The 14,627-nt window shown below is 42.4% G+C and overlaps 1 protein-coding gene across 2 annotated transcripts; it reads left to right on the top strand.

The window, feature by feature from the left end:
- The first annotated feature begins 6,799 nt into the window (after positions 1-6,799).
- Positions 6,800-14,491, top strand: rps7 (ribosomal protein S7). 2 transcript variants are annotated; one of them, XM_052025180.1, is made up of 7 exons: positions 6,800-6,824; positions 7,429-7,512; positions 9,012-9,083; positions 10,214-10,357; positions 10,458-10,522; positions 12,120-12,270; positions 14,372-14,491. In XM_052025180.1, exons 2-7 carry the CDS (start codon positions 7,438-7,440, stop codon positions 14,447-14,449), a joined length of 585 nt encoding a protein of 194 aa, XP_051881140.1. In that variant the 5' UTR covers positions 6,800-6,824; positions 7,429-7,437; the 3' UTR covers positions 14,450-14,491. The 2 variants fall into 2 exon arrangements, with proteins under 2 accessions (XP_051881140.1, XP_051881141.1); XM_052025181.1 differs by having other exon boundaries at positions 6,809-6,872.
- The last annotated feature ends 136 nt before the right edge of the window (positions 14,492-14,627 follow it).

The raw sequence follows: 14,627 nt of genomic DNA, 5'->3' as shown, positions 1-14,627 counted from the left end.
CCACTGCGCCGCCCCCAGGCTGGGAAGAATCAGCGTGGAGACACCAGAGACCGCAGATGCTGGAATCTGGAGCAGCAAGCGATCTGCTGGAGGAACTCAGGGGGTCGCGCAGCATCTGTGGGGTGGTGGGGAGGGTCGGGTCGAAACCCTGCACCAGGACTGTGATGCCAGTGCAGAACTTTGAGAATGTCCTTCAGGTGTCCTGAAAATCTTTCGTTGTGACAAAGATCAGAGTAAAGCACTTGTTTTCAGAGTCTAGTGTCAGGCGTGCTAATGATATGACCCATCTTCATAATCAGTCTCGATGCTGGCCTAGGATAGGCTGCAGACACTGTCCTGCCAACGGATTAAGAGAATTTTGCAGAGACAGTGTTGGAGGTATCTCTGCAGTAAATAGTCCATGATTCCAAAACAATGTGAATGGGTGATTTTCATTATCTTATTGCTCAAGGTAGAGCACAACTCTTCCTGGTGTCAGGTCTTAGTCTTGGAAATACTCTTTTCCTCAGTCAGCTGAAGGCTGTGCAGGCATAGAGGTGACAGTGTTGTTTTTTGTCACTGATGTGTTTCACTGATAGATGGCTCTTGAGATACAGAAATCGATTCACATTTTCCAGGATGTTACTGTAGATCTTAATTTTTGGGGAGATGTGTTTTGTGGTGAAGCAGCTTGGTACAGGATCACTGTCTTCCAAATGTTTAGTGCAATGCCCATCCTCTTATGCTCTCCAGTGAGGGTGTCAACAATAACTTCGACCTTGGCCTCTGAATGTGCACATACCCAAATGTCACCTGCATTGTAATAAATTAAAACAGAGATGACCTTGGTTTTGGAGTGGGCGCGATGTAGATTGAATAGTTTCCCATTCATTCTGTAGAATATTTTGTGGGAAACTTGTGGGAGGCAAAGTTTCATGCCACAAAGTTAAAAATTAGGGAGAGAATTAGTGTGATGACAGAAAAGACTGCAGATGCTTGAAATCTGGAGCAAGACACAAAGGAGCTGGGGGGAACTCAGCGGGTCAGACAGAATCTATGGAGGGAAATGGACAGTTGACATTTCAGGTCAAGACCCTTCATCAGAAAGGAAAAGGGGAGATAGTCGGTATAAAAAGGTGGGAGGAAGGGGTGGAGCAAGAGCTGGTGGGTGATAAGTGGATCCAGGTGAGGGGGGATTATAGGCAGGTGAGGGAGGGGGAGAGTGGGAATGATGTAAGAAGCTGGGAGGTGATAGGTGGCAGTGACAAAGGGCTGAAGAAGATGGAATCTGATTAGAAAGGACAGTGGACCATGGAATAAAGGGAAGGAGGTGAGGAGGGGAACTGGAGAGAGGGATGTGTGGGTGATGAGCAGATTGAGAGGGCTGGGGAGGGAAAGAGAAAGGGTGACGGGGACAGTGGGATAAGAGAAAAAGGGACAGAGGGGAGTGGTTACTAGAAGTTAGCAAAATCGATATTCATGCTGTCAGTTTGTTGACTATAAATAATTAGCATTGTGACTCTAGGTGGAGCTTCTAAACCATTGCAAGAATCCTTGCAATGATTTTACCTCAGGCAGAATCCAAATCAGTGATAGCATGCCATCACTGAATCCACCATTATCAATATCCTGGGGGTTACTGTTGACAGGAAACTGAACTGGAGTAGCTATATTTACAATGTGGATACAAGAGCAGGTCAGAGGCTAGGAATCCTGCAATGAGTAACTCACCTCCTAATTCTCCAAACCCTGTCCATGATCTACAGAATGCTTTCTATGGTGCATCTATAAGATTTCCTTGGCCTTCTGAGGAAGTGGAGGCACTGGTGTGCTTTCTTTGCTGTGGCATCTGTGTGGCTGGACTGGTATAGGTTGTTTGTGATACTTGGGAACTTGAGGCTCTTGACCCTCCTCACCTCAGTGCCGTTGATACGAACGGGGGCGTGTGCTCCACCCCACTTCCTGGGGTCGCTGAGCAGTTCTTTTGTTTTGCTGGCTTTGGGAGAGGCTGTTACCTTGATACCATGCCACCAAGCTCTCTTTCTCCTCCCTGTACTCAGTCTCATCGTTTTTGTAGTTACTACTTGTTTTGTTGTAACTACTTGTTCTCATAGTTAAATGAGAATTATCTGTCTGTCCTTAGAGAATTACATGTTCCCATATGGGTGAAAGATAAGGACAACAAGTCCATGAAACCCTGGATCTAAAGGGATATCAATGGTATTGGATAAAGAAAAAGAAGGAATGTATTACAAGTACAGAGTACTAAACAGGGAGGCCCTTCAGAAGTATAGAAAGTGAAGGGGGGAATAGTAATGAAAAAGTAACTTCAAAGGCGAAGATGGGCATGAAGTAGCACTGGCCGGAAAGATTAAGGAAAACACCAATGTATTTTAGAAGTACATTAAGGGCAAGAGTGTAACCAGCAGAAGAGAAGGGCCTATTAGGGATCATAGTATGTGTAAAGTGAAGGACAAAGGTGAGGTCTGAAGTGAATACTTCTCATCTGCGTTCAATATGGAGGGGTACATTGCAGCTGGAGAATTCAGAGAAAGGAATAGTGGAATTCTAGAACTAATTACAATTGAAAAGGAGGTTCTATTACATGAATTAGCAGGTTTAAGGGTAGATAAATTCCCAGGATCTGATGAGATGTGTCCCAGCTTGCTCAGGCAGCTTGGTAAGGCAGGAGCTTGCTGGGTCTTTCAAATATTCTCTGGCCACATGTGATGTGCTGGATGACTGGAGGACAATAAATGTTGTGCCTTCATTCAAGAAGAGTGCGGGGATAAGCCAATCAATTAGAGGTCTATAGGTCTAACATCAGTGGCAGGAAATTATTGTAAACAATTCTGAGGGACTGGATTAATCTGCACTTGAAGAGGCATGGATTAATCAAGAATTGTGAGGAGGGTTTTCTTAAGGGAAAATTGTGACTGACCAGCTCAACTGAAATTTTCAAAGAAGTAATTGATCCAGAAGGTTAGAGCTTCTTGGATCCAAGTTGGCAATTGTATCCAAAGTTGGCTTGGTAAAAGGAGAAAGTGCTTGATGGTCAAAGGTTGCTTATGTGATTCGAAGTCTGTGACCAGTGGGTGTACCACAAGTATCAATGCTGAGCACTGGAGAGGGTACAGAGGAGATTCTCCAGGATGTTCCCTGGGATGAATTGTTTCAGCTGGATTTGAATGGGTTGGGTTTGTTTACTTGGAGCAGAGGAGGCTGAGGGCAGACCTGTTAGAGGTATACAAAGTTATAAGGGGCATAGATAGGGTGGGAAGTAAGAAGCTTTTTCCCATATGTAGAGGGGATGTGAGGAAGGTATTTTTCAACCAGAGGGTGAATCTGGAATGCAATGCCTGAGAAGGTGGTGGAGTCAAGTACTTTCATAACATTTAAAAAGTATCTGGATGAGTACTTGAATTGCTAAAGCATTTAAGGCTCCAGACCAAGTGCTGGTAAATGGGATTAGGATAGATGGGTACTTCATGGTGGGCTGTACGACTCCATGAACTCTATGAAACTAACTACGTTGTTGACGGTAGTGTGGCTGATCTAGTCTACATCAACTTCAATAAGATCTTTAACAAAGTTTCATACGGAACAGTGGTCCAAACGGTAAGAGCCCATAGGTCTCAGGACAAGTTAGCAAACTGGATCCAAAATTATCTCGGTGAAAATTGGCTGAAATAGTGGAGGATTATTTTTTTTTGATTAGAAGCCTGTGACCAGCGGTGTACCACAAAGATCGGTGCTGGGTCCCTTGCTGTTTTTTATTTACGTTGAAGGAATGGATGTGAATTTAAGAGATATGATTAGTAAGCGCATGGTTGACAGAAAATTTGGTGATGTTGCTGATAGTGAAGTGGGTAGTCTTAAACTACAGAATGGTATTGATGAGTTGGTAAGATGGGAAGAGCAATTTTAGATGGAATTTAACACTGAAAAATTTGAGGTGATGTATGTTGGGTATAACCTCTAAGACCAGGATATACATAATGAATGGTAGGACCCTCGAGCTTGGTATACAAGTTCAAGGATCCCTGAAGGCAGCAGAACCGGTAGATAAGGTAGTTAAGAAAACATATGCCTTCATCAGCAGGGCTTTGAGTACAACTGAAAACATTATGTGCTTGTACTCAGTGGGCTCTGGGCCAAACGTGGGCAGATGGGACTAGCTTGCTGAGCAACAAAGTCGGCATGGTTGGGTCAGGCTGAAGGGCCTGTGTCCATGTTATATGACAAGGCTCAAGTCAGAGGTGTGATGGAATACTTTCAACTTGCCTGGATGTGTGCAGCTTCAACAATACTCAAGAAACTTGACACCATACAGGACATAGCAGCCTGCTTGATAGGCACCCGATCCACAATCATTCATTCACTCAACCACCAACTAGCAGCAGTTTGAACCATCTACAGGATGCACTGCAGCAACTCATCAAAACTCCTTAGACAGCACCTTCCAAACCCATGACCTCTACCAGTTAAAAGGACAGGGGCAGCAAGAGCATGGGGAAGACCATCACCTGGAGGTTGCCAGCTAAGCCACACACCATCCTGACGTGGAAGTATATCACCATTCCCTCACCATCGCTGGTTCAAAATCTTGTAACTCCCTCTCTAACAACATTGTGGGTATACCACCACCTTCTCAAGGGCAATAAGGGATGGGCAATTAAGTGCTGACTCAGCCTGTGAAGCCCACGTGCCTTGAACGAATTAAGCCATATGACCTCTTGTATTTGCCACAATCAAAGTTGTCTCCTGTGAAAATGGTCACAAATGTGATATCTCTGAAATCTTCTGGAAAGGTCTATTTCCAGATGGAGATGAGTTTTGCATTCATGCCAAAAGTGCTTCTCTACCATGTTTTACTGTTTCAGCAAGGTTTTTGTTTGCTCTGAGACCTTGTTGTTTTTCAGCTGTGGGGTAGTGCTGAGATTATAGTGCAGATAATGATCTAGGATGGAGTCAGATTTATTCAGCATCTCTAACACACAAATGCCCAAGATTTTTCACTGAGACCTCATGAAAATAATGGATACTGAGCCATAATATAAAGAGGAACTGTTGAAAGAGATGACAATCACCTTAGTTATAAAAACAGGATTTGATGCCACCTTGAGTGAGGTGGAAAGGCAGAAATATTAAGGGAAGGATGTTTAGTCTGTGAAGCATGGGTTTGCAGTTGTCTGCCAATGGTAGTGAGGTGATGCAGATGTGGAAGCAATATTCATTGTCTCAAGCAGATGTATATTTTGTTAGCTTTGAATGTGTGTGCCATGACAGCTTTGAGGAAGTGTCCTTTTGTTGATGAGTAATCAGAGGTTCTGAAGAAGAAATGTAACGGACACCTTCTCTCACGGTTTTAAAGCACCGATGTTTAAACCACCGATCCCATGGCACAGGTGGAAGCTGCAGAGAAAGTTAGGCTATATTGTTAGGAAGTGATAGTCTTAATTATAAAGTTATAAAGAACACAAATGATAACCAACTAACATTCAAAATATGGAAACAATGGCAATGAAATCAGTGTTTGCAGCACAAAACAAGGAGTAGAAAATTAGTTTCAAATGATTTTGATATCTAATGACTTTACACCGATTATCTACATTTGATGTACTACAAGTGTTTTCAGTAAAGTATATTATGAGGGGAGAGGAGAAAGAAGACTACCTCTGGGAATGTGTATCTCCATTTCAGTCTATCAATCTAAAAACTTATTGAGGAACAAAATTATCAAGGAGTCCATGTATAATCACCTAAAATCAGGAAAGTATTTTCATTTTTTGTTTCAAGCCTGAACTACATAAACATTATACTAGCGGTTTTATTTGTAGTTTAACTTATGAAGGATCCCCAACCAATATTCTTTATATCATTTTGATGTCATGCTTTCCTCCCCATTTCCAATCTGGGCCTATTGGTACTAGTTTGGAAAAGCCGATTCCTATCTGATTTCAGAAGCTAAGTAGATCCAGACTCAATGGAGACACCAGAGACTGCAGATGCTAGAATCTGGAGCAACAAACAACCTGCTGGAAGAACTCAGCGGGTCAAGCAGCATCTGTGGGAGGAAAGACTGTCTGTCGACAGCCCTGATGCAGGGTTTCGACCTGAAATTCCTTTCTTAGCTCTAGATCCAGACTTAAGTTAATTGTGTCCGGACTGCTTTCTGCTCTTATTTAGACCTAGAGATCTTTATTCCAGTCTCTCTGTACCTATCAAATCTAGTATTCTGACAACACCTTCCACGAGATCTTCCCAAATGCTCCCAGTTGAAGATGAACGTCTATTATGCTTGATAGGCACCTCAACTGTGCCTATCTCATTTTCCATTCTTCTATCTCATGGCTTCGTTCCCCGTAGAAATTCGACTGGGTCCATGATGTTCTGACTTTCCACTTCACCTGACGATCAACAACTCACTTTCTGACACCACTAACGTGATCCCTCCATCACATCTCCCTTAGTCAATATTTAAGGGTGCATTCCCTCTGAGACACCCTGACTGAATATTCCTGCAAGTTTGATCCCTTGTTCTGGACATCATCAATCTGCAATCTTGGCAATCCAGTACATGGGCTCTTGATTCACAGACAACGTGCTACCACCCGGGTCACATCCGCTAGGAGCGAAAACCTTTCATTGCCAACGCAGAACTCTGTTGCCTCATTGCACCGGCTAAGTGCCTCTCGCCGCGGGGCAAGGACGGCGGCGCGCGGTTGCCACGGCAACCCTCGCCGGGCACTTCCCATGACGCCCTGTCGCGCGAGACCAGCGGCGTGCTATTAAAGGCAAGTCTCGCGATAGCTGGCCCTCTTCCTCGGCCGCTGTTACCTCAGGTCGGTGTCTGCAGCCGCGGCGGCCCGGCGTGTTTCTGCCGAATCACGGTGCATATTCGCTCGATATCGGCGGCAAGGCGGCGGGGATCGGGCGGTGGGGACGAGATGGTTCGGATTCGCGTGGTCGGGCGGCCGGATGGCGGCTGTGACAGGGTGGAGAAGGGTTATTTAATGCCGGGCGGGGAGGGGGCTGTGTGCGGCTGCGCGGCCGGGTCGGCGATCCCGGGCCGCCTTTCACCGCCCGCGGCTTGCAATTCCCGCCCGTCTCTGGGCGTCGTGCTCGCACCTCCCGCCATCCCAACCGGCCCCGGGAAGTGCTGCTGATCCATGCGGGCCGTTAACGTGATGGGGCGGGAGTATCCGTTCCAACAGCCCCAACATCCAGCCGCAAACTGATGCACGGTTTGTTCCACACCCGCACCACTCACACTTGCGAGTGGTGCACATCGACGTTTCTGAGGCTGGCTGCAGCGGCCTCGTACCTTTCCCCGCCACGGCATGCATCTGGCGCATGTCTGATGCGGTTTTCGGGTCTCTAGCTGACTTGGCGATTATGGGCAAGAAATAAGTGGCTAATGGAAGTTTTCCTCTTCGTCCTCTTTAGTGATAGGCCATGTTTAGCAGCAGCGCCAAAATTGTGAAGCCTAATGGCGAAAAGCCAGATGAATTCGAGTCTGGCATTTCCCAGGTATGTCGGTCACAGTGCAACGTTTCAGCGTGGAAGTCTTTTGATATTGTAAAATTGATTCATGTCCATATGTTAAGTAGTCAATAAACTTAAATATTTGTGAGGATCTGTCTGGGGTTTGCAGTAGTCTTAAAGGCTTTCCTTATCACTCATTCATCCAGAATTCTAGACTATAAAAGGAGCACTGATGGCTTCTCTACTGTAAACCATCTTAAACCCTACATGGGCTGATTTCTGTCACTATTTGGTCTGCTTCCCATTCACTATGTAACTTGCCATGCCTAACTTTGATGTTTAAAACCTTATGATCTTTAAGTCCCCAAACTGCATTTTTCCAGTTGTACCCTTCATCTTTGAATTTGATGAAATTCAAATGATGTCTACTTTCTGCTCCTCTTAATTACCTGTCTCCAAATTCATCTCCTAGACTCTTATCAAGTGATAATTTTTGATGGTTCTCTTTGATCACCATCATCAGTCGTTTTCTGAAGAGCCAAGTTGAGCTGTCTTTATGAAGCAGCATCCCACAACTATCTCCCTTCTTGTATCCTCGAGGACTTGTCCTCCGACCTTTTTTGTCCATCTTACCTGGAGTTATTACTTGATTCCCTCCAATTGGTTTTCTTTCCTCCCTGCAACCTGTTACAGTAGAGAAACTGTTCTGATAAAAGTTGCTGCTGATGCTTACTGTGATTGTGACAAAGGTAATTATCCTTCTAGGTACAGTTGCGGCCTTTGAGACAGTTGGCCACGTTGTCTTGCTGCAGTGCCTGTCTCATGCCATCTGGATGGGGCTGTATTTGCTTGGTTCCATTCCTGTTTTATAGCCATGGCCAGAGAATTGCCAATAAAGGTCTCTTTCACAATAAAAATAAACTGCTCGAAGAAAGTGGGTCAAGCAGCCACTGTAGGGATAGACAATGTCTCAGATCGAGACTGCATCAGAACCTGAAATGTTGACCAAATTTCCTTTGGCTCCACAGATGTTGTTCTTCCAGCAGTTTATTTTTTTTGCTCCAGCTTCTAGCATCTGCAGTCTCTTGTCCCTAAGGGCTTCTTTTGCATGCCTACACTGTTCCTCAAAGATTTTACTTTGGCTTTCTATTTTTCACATGCATCTTGCTTCTCAGTAATGTTACCCTAAGATACTGCAGTAGGTTCCATATCCATTTCACGATGTCCAGCTTTATCACCCCGACCACTTTTGACTATTTACTGTCACCAAAGTGAGTGAAGAAATTTCCTCAAATTACCTTTCAGAATCTTATACTTTCCTCAAAATAATCCCCATCTCCTACCTTCTCGACCATAGTTTCAGATGTTGGTACAAAGTGCCTTTGAGTTTTTTTTTGCCAAATTGAGGGTTGTATATAAATGGAAGTTGTGCTGATGTGGAAGTGTTTTCATAGGTAATTGCTTTTCTTTTCGTATTGGATAGATTATGACTGATACCACAATATTGGAAATTTCTTTAATATTAATTTATCTTGTATTTCTAGGCTCTTTTGGAGCTAGAAATGAACTCTGACCTGAAGGCACAATTAAGGGAATTGAACATTACAGCTGCTAAGGTAGGTTTTCTACAATTTCTGTAATTGATATTTTTCTCTTGATGGGGCAAGAGGATAGTATGCTTCAGTGTAGTGCAAGGCTCTGGCGATCCCTAGTAGCATGTGAGATGTTTGAGGCAAGACTTTCAATTCGTAGTCATTTAGTTCAGTATCCCTGCTAGCTAGTGCTCTCCAACTGAACCCTGGCACGTCTTTTTAAAAGGCACACAAATCCAGTTACTTGTCCCATGGCAATGCCGAGGACTCATTGGGAATTGTCTCACTTGATCTCTCAAAGCTCTTCATAAAACAGTTGAGCATCTGAGTGAAATGTTTGTGTATCCATTCTTTTCCCTTCCCTGACATCCTGATAAATTTATGTTCTGGCTTTATCCTATCTGTAAGGTGGTCAAAACTTCATATGTTCTAACTGAAGGTCTCTGGTTGGGTTTGAATTGAAACTTGTTAGACTTGAGCTTCTGCATTTCACTTTAAAGGAAAACACAAGTTTAGTGAAGTTTTTCTAGTAATAAGAACGCTTGTTCAAATTGTTCTATTTAGATTTTAAGTATGTTTGACTGTTGGTTTCCAGCTGGTGTATTGTTACATCAGCCAGTCCTGAGCATATTGGTTGCATTCTAATGCTCGATGATGGGTAGTTGCATTACTTTTTCATTTGCTATCTTGCTTATTGGGTTTCTATTGTATAGTATACTCTTTGCAGTAGATGGGATGGTACATTCTAAGTGAAAGATCGTAAGAGATGTGGGATTTCAGCTGCCCATCCTGCACTTCTGACATTAGGTTCCATTAAAACCAATAGACTGAATGTTGTAATGTACCATAGGGGATGACACTTCACATCTTTTAGAATGGGTTGAGTTTCTCCTGCTGGGTCTTTGGAAAATTGCAGAGTAGATGCATTGTTTTGGATACGTCAATGTTGATTGAAGCTCTTGTGAAGTGGCTGAGGATGTTTTTACTTGAAATACAGATTGTATATTCTGGCAATAAAAATCTCTGCTGTCCTTGGACAAAATATTTGCAACCAATTATCTTCTTAAAGGGGTGCATTTTGATTTCACTTTGTGAATACATTTCTTGGGGGGAAAAAAAGAAGTTATTTAAGGGCTGACTTGCTTTCAATTTAGGAAATTGAAGTTGGCAGTGGCAGAAAGGCAATCATCATCTTTGTGCCTGTACCCCAACTGAAGTCCTTTCAAAAGATCCAAGTGCGACTTGTGCGTGAGCTTGAAAAGAAATTTAGTGGTAAACACGTTGTCTTCATTGCACAGGTAAAACCTGATTTTTGAATGTGATAGATCCTTTGATTATAATTAGTATTTCATGTATTAACTGGTTGTTTTAAAATGTGAAATTTGTTTTTGTACACAGAGGAGAATTCTACCAAAGCCAACCAGGAAAAGCAGAAACAAGAATAAGCAGAAGCGTCCCAGAAGGTAAAATGGTCTTTATGTATATACAGTAGTTTGTTGATGTTGTTGTACATCTATGGTTTAATGGGGAAGGTTCAGAAAAAACTGAGCTAATTGGTTACAGAAAACCTCTGGTACAAAGGGGTATAATTCGGTGTGTTGGCTCAGGGCCCAAAAGTACAGTGGGTCTCAGAACAGAGTGCAAAATGCTGATATGGGTTTGCATTCAATTGGTTTTGGTGACTAAGTTTTTAGTAAGAATTCTGGTTTTAAATTTTTGTAGGAATGTAATAATCAAGTCATGAGTTTATTGTCATACTCCAGTACAGTGAAGCTCAGGTACAGTGGAAAAACTTGCTTGCCACAGCATCAGACAACACAGAACGTAGGTTATAAATAAACTGTACAAGATGATGGAGAAGAAAAAACAAGACATCAGTGCAAAAAAAACACAATTGGAGACATGGTTGTGCAAGAAGTTGTCCATGGTCATCCATCGCTGAAGAGATCAGCGTTGTGCAAGTCAGTTCAAGAACCTGATGTTTGTAGGAAAGTAGCTGCTCCTGAACCTGGTGCTATGGGACTTAGGGTTTCTGTCCCTTTTTCCCAACAGTAGGAACAAGAAGAGGGCATGACCTGCATGGTGGAGATCTTCGATAACTTGTTGCTCCTTTGAGGCGGTGCTTCATGTAGATGCTTTCAATGGTGGGGAGGGATGCGTACATGATGGACTGGGCAGTGTCCACCACTCTCTGCAGCCTCTTGCGTTTCTGTGTGATGGAATTGTCACACCAGACAATGGTGCAACCAGTCAGGATACATTTAACAGTGCATCTTTAGAAGTTTGTTAGAGTATTTAGTGACTTGCCAAATCTCCTTAGCTTCTAAGAAAGTAGAGGTGCTGGCGTGCCATCTTTGTGATTGCATCTCTGTGCTCGACAACTGTGCGGAGCTATAAGGAAAGAGAAAATGAATGGCTCCATTTGGATAGCTCGGTGAGAGCTGGATCAGGAGTGATTGGTCAAATTAACTTTAAAAGTCTTGCATAATATCTTCAAAAATCAGTGTTAATGTTTAAGTTTGTTTGCAGAGATGATTTGAAAATTTTAGTTGGGAGTTGTGCCAGTGTTTAAGAATATTGAGGATCGGCTCATTTATTGGCTTTTGAATCCTAGATATTATAGCTGAAAGAATAAATTTATTTTCCAAATTTGGGCACAGCAAGTAGAAATTGTGGACCATCTTGGAGATCCATTGAAAATGCTATCAGATAGCCAAAAAGAAAATATTTGTGGAATCAGTTCTCTTGTTGTAATATTGTTGGGCATGGGTAGGATTCGCAAGTTTGATGAACTTGGGGACACTTGGGTCCAAGAATTTGAAGTTGTTTGAAAAATAATCTATACAATGATCTGTTGGAGCTACTGCAACAGCTTTGTCATTGCACTTTGTTGCCTGCACCCAGGAGGCACCAAAAGAGGTCTACTGTGCACTTACGAGTATTAACAAGCAGTATTCTGAAGATCTCATTTTTAAATTTGTTCAAATGCAAGCCAATTTTCCAATGATGCAGGTCTAGACTAATTTTTTGTTTTTAACATGATTTTTACTTCTCTTTCAGCCGTACGTTGACTGCAGTGCATGATGCAATTCTTGAAGACCTGGTATTCCCTAGTGAAATTGTGGGCAAGAGAATTCGTGTGAAACTGGATGGAACAAGGCTCATCAAAGTCCATTTGGACAAGGCACAACAGAACAATGTAGAACATAAAGTGAGTTTAATGTGCATCACTACAAGATGAAATATGCTTATTAACATGGGTCCCAAGGATCCTTTGCTCTGTTTAAGATTCACTATCTCAGCTATTGTGTATATACTTCCTTTTGACACCCATATTTACTGACGTCTGAATGTTAATTTGGAAACTTTACACTGGATTTCTCACAAAGTTTCAGTCTGCTCTGTGTGTGGTTATTTGGATGCAGTGGTTTGGATTCCTTTTCCTCAATATTAGGTATTCACTTTATTCCTGGTTTTCAGAAGTGGATTGTTAGATGATTGCCAAGAAGATGCATTATTGATTTTCTTTTAATTTTTGTCTTTTCTGTGTACTTTAAAAGTAATCAGCTGATGGACGTGCAACTTTCTGGCACTAGATAACTGATTGCTTTTAATGTTGCAACTGAACATCAAACAACTCAGGAACAGACTCTTTGACCCACCTATCTGCCCCAACCATGTTGCCAGTGTAACTAATCACACCTACCTGCACATTGTCTGTATTCCTCTATTCCCTATCTGTTCAAGTGTCTGTCTAATGTTTCTTAAATGTTGCTATTGTATCTGCTTCCACCACCATCCCTGGCAGTGCGTTCCAGGCATTTAACACTGTATAAATAAAAACGTGCCTTGCAGATCTCCTTCAAACGTATCCCCTCTCACCTTAAACCTATGCCCTCCAGTATTTGACAGTTCCACCCTGGGGGGGGTCTCTCTCCCTCATGATTTTTTTGTATGCTTCTATCTAGTCACTGCTCAGCCTCTGCTCCTGTGAAAACAATCCAAGTTTGTCCAACTTTTAGCTTTTAGTCTCCAATCCAGACAACATCCTCTTGCTTTTGACTGCCCAAAATGCACCACCTCACACTTGTCTAGATTAAACTCCCATCTGCCATTTCTTTGACTAAATTTCCAACTGATCTATGTCCTACTGTATCCTCTAACAACTTTCCTCACTAGCCACAATTATAACTTCTGTGTCATCTGCAAACTTGATAATCAGCCCACCTACACTTCCATCTGGATCATTTCACAAACAAAAGGTCCCAGCACTGAGCCTCGTGGAACACCACTGGTCACAGGCTTTCAGACAGGGAAATGTCTCTCCATCACTGTCCTCTGTCTTAATCTTCATGTGATTTATTGCCCAGATGACTTAATCTTCTGGACCAGCCATGAGGACCCTTGTCAAATGCTCAAGTCCATGTAGATATTTAGAGCCTTTGGTATTGAATCGTGGGTGACTGTTGTTGTGACATACACTGATTTCATTCTAGGGTGAAATGTTATCTGAAGACTATTTTTGTACTCTGGGGCATTTGCAGTATGATCTTATTTTTGGTGCAGAACTGTGGTGTTTTACATCATTTAAATATTTTAGATTCTCTGGAAGATTTTTATTAAAAGCAGGGTCTTCTACAACCAGATTATAAAACTGAAGCCTAAAATTTCAGTCCTGAACTTTGAGTGGGTCTGTCAAGTAGTGGGGAATCCTACCCCCTGGGATGGGTTGGGCTGATGTGCAGAGGTGCTTTCATTCTAGGATCTGTGTAATCTGCATCCATTGTACTGAGTATGATTTTTGGGTGATTTGGGGCATTTCATTTGTGCAAGTGTCTTTTAGTAGTTGATCTGCTTCCATAATGGACTTCCAGAGAAGTATCCTGGCTGATGTGTTGCCAAGGTTTGTAGGGTTCACTGAGATTTCATAGTACTTTGCAAATAATGCTGGATTGCCTTGGAATTTGGCTTTCCATGGCACAAAGGCTTGGTTCTGAATTTCTTACTGCTTGAACTTGTTCCAAAGATCTTTGCCTTATTCTTCAAACCTCACCCCTTTAACTCCTTCCACTCAAACCAAGGTGGTAGCTGCCAGATGATTCCCTCTGTAGGTGATAATTGGGAGCCTTTATATACTTAACTATTCCAAACTTTTTAACACAACCTGCAATCTGGCACTGAAAATAGCAGCTTTGTACTGCACGGCTGTTATTGTGTACAGGTGTTGAAAGGCTTTGAAATTTTTTTCCCGAATCGAATGAATTGTTAACTTCACTTTTGATTCTTTAATGTACATTTTTTTTCTCTTACAGGTGGATACATTTTCTGCTGTATACAAGAAACTAACAGGCAAAGATGTTATATATGAATTCCCAGAGTTCCAGTTGTAAATTCTGCAGAATGGTTTAAATAAAACAAGAATTTGGTCATAACTTTTGTTATTTGAGATTGACCTGTTTATTTTAATATTGTTGTTCTTCCACTGAGATGGCAGGCTAAAAATTAGGAGGTGGATAGTTCTGAACTTAACCTACTTGCTGGTTTTAAGTTTCACTGGGAATTGTTAGA

Source organism: Pristis pectinata, chromosome 10, assembly GCF_009764475.1.
Source record: "Pristis pectinata isolate sPriPec2 chromosome 10, sPriPec2.1.pri, whole genome shotgun sequence".
In the NCBI taxonomy this organism is placed as follows: Eukaryota; Metazoa; Chordata; class Chondrichthyes; order Rhinopristiformes; family Pristidae; genus Pristis; species Pristis pectinata.
This window is presented reverse-complemented; position numbering and strand designations above follow the sequence as displayed.

What these genes read in the sequence shown, in the direction of transcription:
- rps7 (XM_052025180.1), top strand. Translation starts at nt 7,438, where the DNA reads ATGTTTAGCAGCAGCGCCAAAATTGTGAAGCCTAATGGCGAAAAGCCA. An exon ending in TGAACATTACAGCTGCTAAG is followed by an intron (nt 9,084 to 10,213) that starts GTAGGTTTTCTA and finishes CTTTCAATTTAG; the next exon opens with GAAATTGAAGTTGGCAGTGG. An exon ending in AGAACAATGTAGAACATAAA is followed by an intron (nt 12,271 to 14,371) that starts GTGAGTTTAATG and finishes TTTCTCTTACAG; the next exon opens with GTGGATACATTTTCTGCTGT.